This window comes from Phyllostomus discolor, chromosome 12 (assembly GCF_004126475.2).
Source record: "Phyllostomus discolor isolate MPI-MPIP mPhyDis1 chromosome 12, mPhyDis1.pri.v3, whole genome shotgun sequence".
Taxonomy (NCBI): domain Eukaryota; kingdom Metazoa; phylum Chordata; class Mammalia; order Chiroptera; family Phyllostomidae; genus Phyllostomus; species Phyllostomus discolor.
The window spans coordinates 22,195,435-22,208,178 of NC_040914.2; the positions used below are offsets into that span (position 1 = coordinate 22,195,435).

Sequence of the window (12,744 nt, forward strand, 5' to 3'; positions counted from 1 at the left end):
GAATTGAGTTAACTGCTTGGTAGTGTGAGGGAGAAACACACATACATGGGAAATGGTGTCCAACTGGTCCTGCACATCAGGTTCCTAGAAGCTGAACTGTTGCCTGTGTGGGGCTGTGTGATTGACCTCTGTCCCCTCACCTGTGGAAATAGCAGGTTGGGCTGCTATCATATACTCCCCCTCCCAACCCCATCCACCACACGCACCATATGCCTCAGGGAGTCACACTAGAGTAGTTTCACTTCAATTTTATTATTAGACTCCCCCAAATCGCTCTAACAGATACTCCATTTCTCAAACAACCACCCTGGTAGGCGGGGCCTTGGTTCTTCTTAGCTCCCTCCCACCAGGCCCCATTCTTCCTTCTTCCCCTGCAGGACTCAGGAGTCAGGCGACCCCATCCAAGTCCAGGATGGAGCTCCCCTCATGCCCCCCAGGAACCAGGATTTTAGGCCTCTAGACACCCCCTCTTCTTCAGGGTCCTCATTTTCCCTTCCTGATGAAGCTGGTGAATACACCTGGGCTCAGCGGGACGTTGACAGCCGCTGACATTCATGCATCCGATAGGCACACATGTAGAAAATTCCTGTGGGAAAAAGGTCCTGATGGACGCCCTGCCCAAGCCTCAGCACCCCCTTTCTCCCTGGGTGTCCACAGAGCCTGGGTCTGCCTTCCGGCTGGGTGCTGGGGGCCTGTGTGGGACACCCGCTCATCCCCAGACACCGTCCGTCCCGCCCCCCAGCCCTGGTACCTGCAAAGAAGGTCATGAGCAGGGCCACCCAGCCCAGGATGTAAGACCAGGAAAAGCGCCAGTCCCCAAAACGGCGACCCAGGAAGCTGACGGTGACTCCAGTGTAAATGGCCAAGGCCAGCAGGACGCACAAGGCTGGGGAGAGAAGGTGGGGGTGGGAACCCGAGGAGGCTGAGCTTGGAGATGGGCATGGGGGTGAGACTGAGGAAAGAGGTGGGTGGGTGGGGATGGGGGTAAGGGTGAGGACAGGGGTGAGTTGAAAGTGGGAGTAAAGAGGGACAGGAAGTGGGGTTGGTGTGGACATGGGGGAGGGTTGTGCTACATCATAAAGAATCTGAGCCCTGGCTGGTGTGGCTCAGTGGACTGAGTGCTGACCTGCGAACCAAAAAGTCACCAGTTTTATTCCCAGTCAGGGCACATGCCTGGGTTGTGGGCCAGGTCTCTGGTAGAGGGACGCATGAGAGTCAACCACATATGGATGTTTCTCTCCCTCTCTTTCTCCTTCCCTTCCCCTCTCTAAAAATAAATAAATAACATCTTTTAAAAAATTAAAACAAAAAGAACCTGACTGGTCTTTGTCTCTGGTTCCTGGGAGATGAACTTCTGAACCATTGGAATTTCCTGAGTTATGAGTGTCTTTGCTATGGTTGAGCCACTGGGATCACACCCATTACTGAGCTGAGATGACTCAGGAAAGGGAGCCAGTCAGCAGAAAGATCAGACACGAAAACAGAGAGTCGAGACTTTGGACTGGTTGATACCAGCCCCTCTGAGGAGGGGACGGGGGGAGGAGATTGAGTTTGGTCACGTGTGTGGCCAGTGATTCAAAGGCGAAACTCCAGGAAACACTCTGGATGCCAAGCGCCCTGGGACATCCTGGTTGATAAACAGCAGGTGTGCTGGAGGGTGACAGCCCTCTCAGACTTCTCCCTCTGAATCTGTTCGTCATTTGGCTGGTCTTGAGCCGATCCTTTATAATAAAACTATAACTGTAAGTATAGTGCTTTTTGGAGCTTGGTGAGTTGTTGTGACAAATTTTCAAACTTGAGTGGGTCCTGGGAACTCTCCAGTTTGGAGCAAGTTGGTCAAAGTGCAAGTGGTGCCCTGGCTGGTGTAGCTCAGTGGATTGAGCATGGGCTGCAAACCAAAGCATTGCAGGTTCAATTCCCAGTCAGGGCACATGCCTGGATTGCAGGCCAGGTCCCCAGTGGGGGCCATGTGAGAGGCAACCACACATTGATTCTCTCTCTCTCTTCCTCTCTTCCCCTCTCTAAAAATAAATAAATAAAATCTTTTAAAAATTAAAAAAAAAGTGCAAATAGTGCTCTGGATGGTATGGCTCAGTGGTTTGAACATCAGCCTGCAAACCAAAGGGTGGCTGGTTCCATTCCCAGTCAGGGCACATGCCTGGGTTGCAGGCCAGGTCCCCATTTGGGGGCATGGGAGAGGTAGCCACACACTGATGTTTCTCTCCCTTTCTCCCTCCCTTTCCCTCTCTGAAAATAAATAAATAAAATATATATATTTTAAAGTGCAAGTGGTTTGGGAACCCCACTTGGAGCTGAAGTCGGTGCAGTCTTTTTGGGAACTGTGCCCTTACGCTTGTGGCGTCTGACACTAACTCTGGGTGGTCGTGCCAGGCTGAACTGCTGTGTTGGAATAGGTGGAATGGGAAACAGCCTTGGAGCTGGTGTCAAGTGTGGGGCTGGGATTAAGCTGGGGACGGGGTTGAGAGTGAGGAGTCGGGGATGAGAGTGTGGTTCCGGGCGGGGATGGGTTGGGGCTGGAGACAGGCAGGGCGCAGGAAGACGGGTAGTGTAGCGGGAGTCCACTCACTGGAGGCGAAAAACAGGATGCCGGCGGAGAAGGGTCGGGAGAGGCGGTTGAAGGCAGGCTGCTGAGTGAAGGCCAGGATGCCCATGATGATGCCGGAGGTCGCGCACAGGCAGGACAGGATCATGAAGGCCCGGGTGGCATTCCAGTACGCTGTGGGAGCACCGCACGGTCACTCCCAGGCCTCCCCTGCCCTCAGCGGCAAAGGCCGCCACCTCTGGCAGCGGCCTTGCCTTACCCCGCTCCGTATCCCTCGCCCAGCTTCTCTTTCACCTGCGCCCTCGCCTTCAAACTCCTGTCCATCCTCCAAACCCCCGCCTCTAGGAAGCATCCCTTCACTCCTAGGCAACACCCTCACCCCCTGTTCGGGGCTGTGACTCTGGACTGTGTCTGCCTCGCCCTGCAGCCCGATTGCTTCCCGAGGACAGGGACTGGGTTGATTCTATCTCGCGGTATCCCCAGCATAGGTTTGGTGTGCACACGGCCTGGAGAAATGTCTGCTGGGTGAATGAATGAATAAATGAATGAATGATGAGGATTCCCCATATCGCCCTGCTCATCATTCTTTATCCTATCTCCCATTGCTCTATTTCATTTCTTTCTTACCACTGGCCTGTATCTGAAGATGCTCCATTTATTTCTTTTTAACTTGTTTTGATGTCTGTCTCTCCCCAGTGAATTCTCAGCTCTGGGAGAGCAGAGGTCTTGCCACATCCCCAGCACCTTGTGCCTGGCACATGGCGGCTACTCAATAGATAACCAGTTGAAAGAGTGGATAGTAAGCACTGTGGATTGTTATTCTCTCTTTTCATAAAATCTGCATTGTGTAATATACTATATCCCACATAGAGATATAGTATTTACATAATATATATTATTTACATACTATATAATATACATACATAATATACACTGCAAGAGCTCTGTACTTACTATTCTCACCCCCATATTTATAATATATATTGTAACACACACACACACACACACATATATATATATATATATATATATAAAATATATAGCCTGGCACATAGCAAGTATAAAAAAATACCTCATTCAGTACTTAGCAAATATAAGGTCTATCTTGCTTCTGTGTTCCCCAGTACCTAACATAGTTTTTTTTTACAATTAAAGTTGACATTCAATATCATTTTATATTAGTTTCAGGTGTTCCACATACTTCTTAGACAATTATACAATTTATGAAATAATCCCTCTGACAATTCAAATAGCCACCTGGAACCATATATAGTTGTTACATTATTATTTACTCTATTTCCTATGCTGTCCTTTACATCCCTGTGGCCCTTCTGTAACGACCAACCTGCACTTCTTAATCCCTTCACCTTTCCCACCCAGTCCCCTAACCTCCCCTCCCATCTGGTGACCAGCGGTCTGTTCTCTGGGTTGATGAGTCTGTTTCTGTTTTGTTGGTTCCTTTATTTTGTTGTTTAGATTCTACACATAAGTGAAATCATATATGGTATCTGTGTTTTTCTGACGTATTTCACTTAGCATAGTAACACAGTTCTTGATACATAGTAACTGTTTAGAAACCGCTGTCCTGGCAACCCCAGCCCTGCCTGCCCTACCTGACCTCTGTTTTGTGCAGAGGTATCACCCCTCCCTACTGAACACCCCCCATCAGCCCATTCTGTAATTACATTGAAGAACTGAAATCCCAGCTTTGTCCTTTTCATGCTCAGTGACCTTGGGCTGGTCCCTTTCCTTCTCTGAGCCACAGGCTCTGCCCCCAGGTGCAGCCCAGACCCCAGACCCTGCCTGGACCCTCACCGATGCTCTCCGTCTGCAGGTAGCACTTGTTGCCCAGGCAGTAGCGCCATAAACCCTGGTGGGCAAAGGACCCCGACAGCCGGTACTGCATCCAGTGGTCCGTCGCTGTGGCCACCACCAGGAGGATAGTCCCCACCCAGGCGCAGAAGAGGCCACCACCCATGAAGCTGTACATGGTGACCTGTGAGGAAAGGGAGAGATGGGGTCAGGAGCCGAATTCCCAGGTCTGAGGGAGGAGGGGCTGGAGGCCTGGACCACTGGGTCTGAGAGAGGAGGGGTTGGGGGTCTGGACTCCAGGGTCTGAGGGAGGAGGGGTTGGGGGGTCTGGACTCCAGGGTCTGAAGGAGGAGGGGTTGGGGTCTGGACTCCAGGGTCTGAGGGAGGAGGGGTTGGGGTCTGGACTCCAGGGTCTGAGGGAGGAGGGGTTGGGGGTCTGGACTCCAGGGTCTGAGGGAGGAGGGGTTGGGGGTCCGGACTCCAGGGTCTGAGGGAGGATGAACTGAGGACCTAGACCCGTGGGTCCTGGGGGAGAAAGAGCCTGGGGGACTTCCAGGTCCTAAGCCAGGAGGTGGGCTGGGCACTGGGACACCCAAATCCTTGGAGAAGGAGGAGGCCGGGGCCCTGGACCTCTCAGTGCAGGTGTGAGGGGATTAGGGGCTGGAATCCCACCAGGTCCTGGGGAGAGGAAGGAGCTAGAGGACTGGATGTCTAGGTCTTAGGGGAGGAGGGTGCCAGGCAAGGGTCCCATGCCTGGTCCCTACCTGAGTGGTGGAGCCTGTCCTGAGCCCTCCGTCTGCCTCTGCCCCTCTGTGCAGACTGAGCCGAGCCAGGTTGCTGGCCTCTCTGCTCCCCGGGTCCCCCCAAATCCCTTAAGCCTCCCCACACAATGGCCCCACAGCCCAGAAGCTTCCAGCAGACAGAAGTGCAACGGTGGCAGAGGCCCCAAATGGAATTCGCTGAAGCAGGGATCTGGGCACTCCCTCCCTGCAGCCCCTGGCCCCACTGGCCTCCCTCCATGACCCTCCCAACGACCCTGCCACCTTTCACAGGCCTTGCTCACAGCGCCTGCTGGGTGGGCCTGCACTGGGTAAGCATACACACAGACACAAGACAGAGGGAAAGTCATCCATTTATTGTTCAACCAGGACCCCTCACCCCCAGGGGCAGGAAACAGGGTGGTGCCTGGGTATACTGGGCCCAGGGGAATCTTCGAGGGTGGGGTCACAGGGCATGTCACAATTGGGGCCAGGAGAGGAAGGAAGATGGGTTGGGTTTGGGGCTGAGTTTAGGGTGAAGTTAGGATGAGGGTTGGGCTGACCTGAAGTAGGTGGGGGATGAGGATGAGGAGGCTGAGGATGAGGGATTGGGAATAGGGTACTGAGGGTGGGGATGCAAAGGGGTTGAAGGGCAGGTGAATGGCTTTGGGATCTAGAATGGGGTCCGGATGGGGCTGGAGGAACCCTCGGGTTGAGAGTGAGCCGAGAGCTGCCACTATAGTTGGGGATGCAGAGAGGCACTGGGTGTGAGGTTCCAGGTTTTTTCCCACTTGGGATCCTAAGCCAGGTCTAGGTTTCACGGGGTACTCCCAGGCCCCACTGCTGAGGCCATCATTTGGGGGCAGGAGAGGAATGGGGTAGTTCTGACAAGGCTGAGGTCACCCTAGGCTCCAGGAAAAGCCTCTGGATGACTCTGAGTGGCCCTCTCAGACTCCATGGTGCTGGGTCCTCGGGGCCCTAGTATTCAGTGTCCCAGTCCTCAGTGGCAGGTGGCGTGGCCAGCGGTGTCTCCGGACCTTGGGCTTCCTTCTTCTGATTCTGGGTAGGTGGTGGTGGTGGTGACGAGGGCATCCCGGGTGGGGTCCTGGGGCCAGCCTCAGCATCCCCTGCCCAGACCCTCTTTGGCTGCCCAGACCTCCCAGGTCCCCGACGCTGCTGACCCCAGCCCCAACCTGGTCTTTCAGGGGTGTCCCAGCCCCCACGTCCCCTGAATGGCCTCCTGGCAGCACCTGGCTGGGCACCGCAAGCCTGCGGGTGGCAGGGGCAGGAGGGCAGGGACTGCTGCAGGGAATAGGCCCCCAGCAGGGCGCTGTGCAGGAGGTAGGAGAGGGCATCCAGGCGAATGGGGACGGTGACAGAGGCCAGGTTCTCGGGGAGCCCCAGGTGGGCTGGATCTGGGGTGCCCAGGAGAGAAGATGGCAGGGTTGGGAAAGGCTCAGTCCCAGGTGACGGCAGGGACAGGTTGTTCCTGAAATGCCAAGAGGACAGGTCAGTGGCCTCACCATCTGCATACCTTTCCCAGTGCGGCCTGACTGCCTCTGTGCCTCTCCTGGGATCGTCTCTCCATCCTGAGTTCTGTGTCCACCTCCCAGGCCCTCACCCCTTTCCCCCACACTCTTTCCCTCTCTCTTTCTCCCCACACTGCTTTATAGAGAGACAGGCTGCTCTGCCGGAACTTCAGCATCAGGCAGAACTCAGCTTCAATTCCAGGCTGCCCAGCTCCCTCACAGTGGGCCTCAGGCTGAATCACTTTCCCATTGGGAACATTTATTTTTCACACCAAGAAAAAAAAAAGGCTTTGGGTGGCTCCCAAGATGCCTATGAAAGGGCTGGGCCTCCGTTGGAGAAGTGTAGTCACTGTCCTGGCTGGTATGGCTCAGTGGATTGAGTACCAGCCTGCGAACCAGAGGGTCGAGCGTTCAATTTCTGGGTAGGGCCCATGCCTGGGTTGCAGGCCAGGTTCCCAGTAGGGGACACATGAGAAGCAACCACATACTGATGTTTCTCTCCCTCTCCCTCTCCCTCCCTTCCCCTCTCTCTAAAAATAAATTAATAATTTTTAAGTGCAGGCATTTATTATTTCTCAGGACCTATGGCTGTTTCTGGCATTTTCCATGCTCCTGGTTCTTTCTAGAAATTTCTCTCTGTTCTACAAATATCTGTTTGTAGTGCTCCCCCTGGTTCTAAGTATCTTGTTCAACTCTGTCACCAAGCTCCTTTAAGATGCTGTTTCAATGTGATGATACCCGAGGCTTTTTTTTTTTTTTTTTTTTTTTTTTTTGATAACTCTCTCTGGGTCTTTTCAACTCTCTGTGATTTGCTCGGACCACCCTCCGCTCTCTGGGGCTCCGTCCTCCCCGCGGGAAGTCTTGAGCTTCTCACCCTTCTGGCCCTGTCCCTTCTTCCTTCTGTTGCTCCATCTTCACGAGGGTCTCTCCAGTCTGTTCTAGAACCTTCACCTGAATTTTTCCAGGGCTGGAGGAGGTGGGAGGGGTCCGGGAAGAAAGTGGGCGGGGATTTGTCAGAAATGGGGCGTGGCCTGCAGGGCGTGTGGAGCCTTGAGAAAGAGTGTGCAGTGGGTTCCTTATAGTTAGTTCCTCAAGCCCAGTCAGCTCAGGAGGCAGCCTCCGTCCCCCTAGATCCAGGAGTCCAGATTCCCAACCCTTCATCTCTTCCCATCTGTATTCCTGTTTTCTGGGGGTCTTCTTGTGTTCTTTAGGATTCAAGGGACATTTAGAAGGGACATTTAGACGGAAATCTGCAGGTCTGGATCCTCCCCACGGTGGAGGAGTTAGTAGATGGGCGGGGAGTTTTAGGAGCTGGATTCCGTTCTAGGCTCTGTCTTCTGATTTGCTTTGCGTCCTTAAATCCTTCTAGTCTCTAGGTTTCGGTTTCCCCATCTGACAAATGGGGTTATACTACCTTCCAGGTTCTTGGGAAGTTTAAAGGGTACCACATGCAGAATGTATCAACACAGAATCTGAACTACAATTAGTCTCGGCAAAAATGAGTTACTCATCGTTACTGCTGGTAGTCATGGCAGCATTTTATTGAGAAACAATAGTCTTTCTTCTACCCATTCATTTAAGAAGTAAGCTCTCAGAGCCTGCTCTGTGCTAGGCTGGGCGCTGGGGAATGTAACCCGGGATAAAATAGATGCAGTCCCTACCCCCACACGTATTGAAAGAGACAGACAATACACAAACCACAGGTTTCCTATAAGTACTGTGAAGGTGTGAAGTTGGGGCAAGGGGACACAGAGGCACCGGAAGCAGTTATTTTAGATAAGATGGGTAGGGAAGGCACAGAAGGCCTGGGACTTATTTGCAGTGGAGCGAACAGCAAATACAAGGATTGAGGGTGCAATAAGCATAGTGTTGGAGGGACTAGGCAGAAATGAGGGATTTGAGGAGGGATTGGTTGATTAAAAAACAAATTGTTTGGCCCTGGCTGGTGTGGCTCAGTGGATTGGGTGCCTGCCTTCAAACCAAGGGGTTGCCGTTTTGATTCCTGGTCAGAGCACGTGCCTGGGTTGCAGGCCAGGTGCCCAGTTGGGGACACATGAGAGGCAACCACATATTGATGTATCTCTCCCTCTCTTTTCCCCTTCCCTTCTCTCTAAAATTAAATAAATAAAAGCTTTAAAAAATGTTTGTCCTGGCCTCATGGCTCAATTGGCTGGAGCATCATCATTCAGTGCACCCAAGGGTTGCTGGTTTGATTCCTGGTCAGGGCACATACCTAGGTTGTGGGGTTCAATTCCTAGTTTGGGCATGTAGAGGAGGCAACAAACTGATGTTTCTCTCTCACATTATGTCTCTCTCCCTCTCTCTCCCCTTCCCATTCTCTGTCTCTAAAATCAATGGGAATATGTCCTTGGGTGAGGATAAAAATAAATAAATAGTTTTGGAATATTTTTATATCTACAGAAGTTTTATAACGCTAATACAATTAACCAATGTCACTCCAATAAATTTAATAAAACCAAAAGAAGACATTTTACTGCATTTAAAAAGTGTTTGTAGTTCTAACACCTTTAAAAACTGCCAAATTCAAGCATATTTTAATAAAAATATTGATTTAAATTTTTTAAAAAGATAATACAGAGTTCCCATATACTCCTCACCTAGCTTCCCTAATGTTAGCTTCTTAGATTATTGTGCATTTGTCACAAGTAAGAAACCAACATGATATTAACTAATTTTTAGACTGATGCCTCCCCCCTTTTTTTTCTCCTGTTCCAGAATCCAGTGCAGGATGTCCTTTAATCATCACCTCTCCTTTGTATTCTCTGGTCAGAGGCAGTTTATCTTTCCTTTTTTTCCCACAGTCTTGACAGGTTTGAGGAATACTAGTAGCTATCTTATAAAATAGAGGTCTATTTCAATGAATAACTCACTAAATTCTTATTTCAGAGAGGATCAAACTGTGCCCTGGAGAGGTTAGGTTGCCTAGGGTCACAGAGCTAGTAAGTGGAATGGTAGAGATTTGAACCTGGGGCCACCTGGCTCCAGAGTCTGTGCTTTTTTTTTTAATGGAGACACAAGTAGAAGCTATAGTGCAAAGGACCTTGTAAACCACAGTAAAGACTTTGGACATTTTTTTTAACTTCTAGAATACTAAGATGACTTTGAACATTTGAAAGCAGGGGTGTGACATAGTTTGATTTACAGTTTCAGAAGAGCATTATGTCTGCACTTTGGAGAATGGATTGTAGTGCAAAGCAAGTGTGGATGCGTGGAAGCCCTGGGAGGAAGCTGCTATGGTCCAGCAAGGGGTGGCAGTGACATTGAGGGGGTGGAGATGGAAAAATGGGAACGAATTTGAGATGCACAGGTGGCCCCTGAACTACATGGGTTTGAACTGTGCTGGTCCACTTATATGCAGATGTCATTAATAATACATACAGTACTGTAAATGTATTATCTCTCCCTTGTGATTTTTAAATAACATTTTCTTTAGCTTCCTTTACTGTAAGAATACACTATGTAATACATAGCACATACAAAATGTGCTAATTGTCTGTTTATGTTTTCCTTAAGGCTGCTGGTCAACAGTAAGATATAAGTAGTTAAGTTTTGGGGAAGTCAAAAGTTACACCTGAGAAAACCCGACTGCACAGAGGTAAGTACCCCTAACACCCACATTGTTCCAGAGTCAACTGACAGTATTTTGGAGGAAGAACTATCAGGATTTGCTGCAGACCTTCTGGGGTGGGTAATGGGGAATCAACGAGGCAGTCTTCAGCCTGCACTATCCCTTTGAACACGGACCTTCTTACAACAGGTTCACAACATCCCATTTTAAGGATAAAAAAATCGGAGACGGTAGCTTTCACTTTCTGAGTTCTCTCGAATCCAGACCCTTGGCTGGATGATGTTGGGGACACCAAAATGATGCAAAACCGTTACATTCCAGGGTGATCAGAGCAGGGACACAGGGAGGAACAGGGAGCACTAAGAATCCTAAGCAAGGAAAAGAGTGTTGCCTGCTGGCGAAGGGTGGAGGATAAGGTCAGGGAGGTGTTTTTAGAGGAGGTGATCCCTTCTTGATTAAAAAAAAAAAAAAAGTTTTATCAAGAAGGCAGGCTTTCCTTTGCTGGAGGCTATGATTAGGACCTGGGTCTCCAGATTAGAAGTTTGGAGCTTATGTACAACCAGGGTTTATAAATTAAAGGTTCGAATCCTTGACATTTAACAGCGCGTGACCTAGCCATGCTGCTTAGGCGCTTTGAGCGCTCATTGCTCAATTCCGGCATAAAGGTAACGCTCCTGGTTTGGTTTTGTTAGGTTTCCCCGCGATCTCGGTATGATTTCCTCACGGACCACGTACCTGGCGCTTTAGAGTTCCCTCCCAAGCTAGGAGAGACGAGGCGGAGTCTTGCGCCTCTAAAGAAATGCCTTTTACCTAGCTTTCAAAATTAAAAGCCAAGTTTTGAAAACCGACCAATACATGAAGCTTCCGATTAGCCGGACTCTTTAGCCCTGCCCACTCCTTGTTCCGTTGGGCAGCGCGAGACACCATTCTCAGCTCTGATTGGAGGGTGAGCTTGAGTTTCAGGCCGTCTTAGCTCTTTGATTGGCAACTGTTCTGAACGCCAGCCTCTCTTGCGCCCTCTGATTGGCTGTCCTTTTTCCGCATTTTCTTCGAGGCTGTAGTAACTGACAGTTGCGCTTTGCCCTCTAGCGGTGGTGGTGGTCCTGGCTGGCGAAGTGTTAGCGTAGGCCGCATCCGGGGAGACGGAGCCCAGGACTTGAGATCCGGTCTAAGCTTGGAGAAGACGGGGGAGCCCTGGGCTGAGGGACCAACCCTCCTTTCAATAGCCCCCACAGGCATCGGACAGTCGGAGATGTAAGATTCGACTTTCAGGGCCTCCCCAGCGCACAGGATTCCCGGATTCTTTCAGGAGGGCCTTTACCCCACTTCCGGCCCCCACCCGGAAACCCCGGGGATCCTGCGGTCTCCCTGGAGACTTACCTACTTCCTCAGCGCAATTTGGGTTGGCGACCAGGGCCTCCAGGTCTTGGGGACTCGGTCACTGTCACCCCTATCGGCCCTTACACCCTCCCCCCCACTCCGTGGACAGCTCTCACTTCACTCTCCCCTCCCAGCCCCTTAAAGGCTCAGAGGTCACTTTTAGACTTGGACTTGAAAGTTCTTCACCCCTCATTTCTAGACCTCCAAGGAGGGGTTCCCGGGCGCACCCGTCAGGAGTCCCATACTTCCTGTTGATGTCTCCCATCCTCCCTTCCCCAGTGTCTCGGTCCTTCAGGATGGTGATGAGACATCCCCACCCTCAGGAGTTCAGCTTTCCTCTCTCCACATTCTTCCAGGCCCTCACTCCCTTGGAAAGTCCTGGGACCCTGCAAGTTCTAGGGGGAGGGCCATCCTGAGGGCCCCCCACTCTTTCAAGATTTTACTTATTTATTTTTAGAGAGGAGGCTCGCCCCCTGCTGGGGACCTGATCTGCAGCCCCAGCATGTGCCCTGACTGGGAATCCAACCGGCAGTTTTTCAGTTTGCTCAGACAACTGAGCCATACCAGCCAGGGCAAGGGTCCCTAGTCTTTCAGGAGGCCCCAGGTATCGTTCAGTAGCCAGGGGAGGTGGTCTCCAGGGAAATCTGTACCTTCAGGTCCATACTCCTTACTCCTGTTCTTAGGGTCCACCCTTCACTACCATTCTCCCCTCCCCCCGCCCCTGCCTTTTTGTGTTTTATTGACACTTTTGAAATTCAGGAGGTCATCATTAAGGGCTCCCCACCCCCTGCCGCTTTCTGAGGTCTTCTCTGCCCCTTCGGCATCCACTGTTTCCTGAAGGCCTCCCTCCTCACTACTAGCTCCTTCACCCTAAGGTGTCCTTCCCAGTAAAGGGGGTCATTCCTGCCCTGTGAACCCCACTTTGCCTACTTAGGGTCTTCTTTCCCACAGCCCCTGCCCTCCACTGTCAAGATGACTCCTCTGGGGTTATTTTCAGAGCCTCTTCCTCCTTTGGAATTGCTCCTTCCCCTTTGACATGTATTTGGGACCATCCTTTTCATTGTTTTTACAGTCACTTTTGTTCAGAGAGTCCCCTTCAGGGTGTCTTCACAT

At 51.2% G+C, this 12,744-nt stretch overlaps 2 protein-coding genes across 2 annotated transcripts; both read right to left on the bottom strand.

Annotated features, from left to right (window-relative positions):
• Positions 1–232: 232 nt before the first annotated feature.
• LIM2 (lens intrinsic membrane protein 2) lies at positions 233–5,231 on the bottom strand. The gene is made up of 5 exons (XM_028530511.2): positions 5,140–5,231; positions 4,379–4,559; positions 2,588–2,737; positions 752–886; positions 233–586 (listed from the first exon to the last, which is right to left on the bottom strand). The coding sequence occupies exons 2-5, from the start codon at positions 4,551–4,553 to the stop codon at positions 525–527; spliced, it is 522 nt and encodes a 173-aa protein (XP_028386312.1). The 5' UTR covers positions 4,554–4,559; positions 5,140–5,231; the 3' UTR covers positions 233–524.
• Positions 5,232–5,504: 273 nt separating this feature from the next.
• Positions 5,505–12,293, bottom strand: C12H19orf84 (chromosome 12 C19orf84 homolog). The gene is made up of 2 exons (XM_036012872.1): positions 12,282–12,293; positions 5,505–6,729 (listed from the first exon to the last, which is right to left on the bottom strand). Exons 1-2 carry the CDS (start codon positions 12,291–12,293, stop codon positions 6,112–6,114), a joined length of 630 nt encoding a protein of 209 aa, XP_035868765.1. The 3' UTR covers positions 5,505–6,111.
• Between the last annotated feature and the right edge of the window lie 451 nt (positions 12,294–12,744).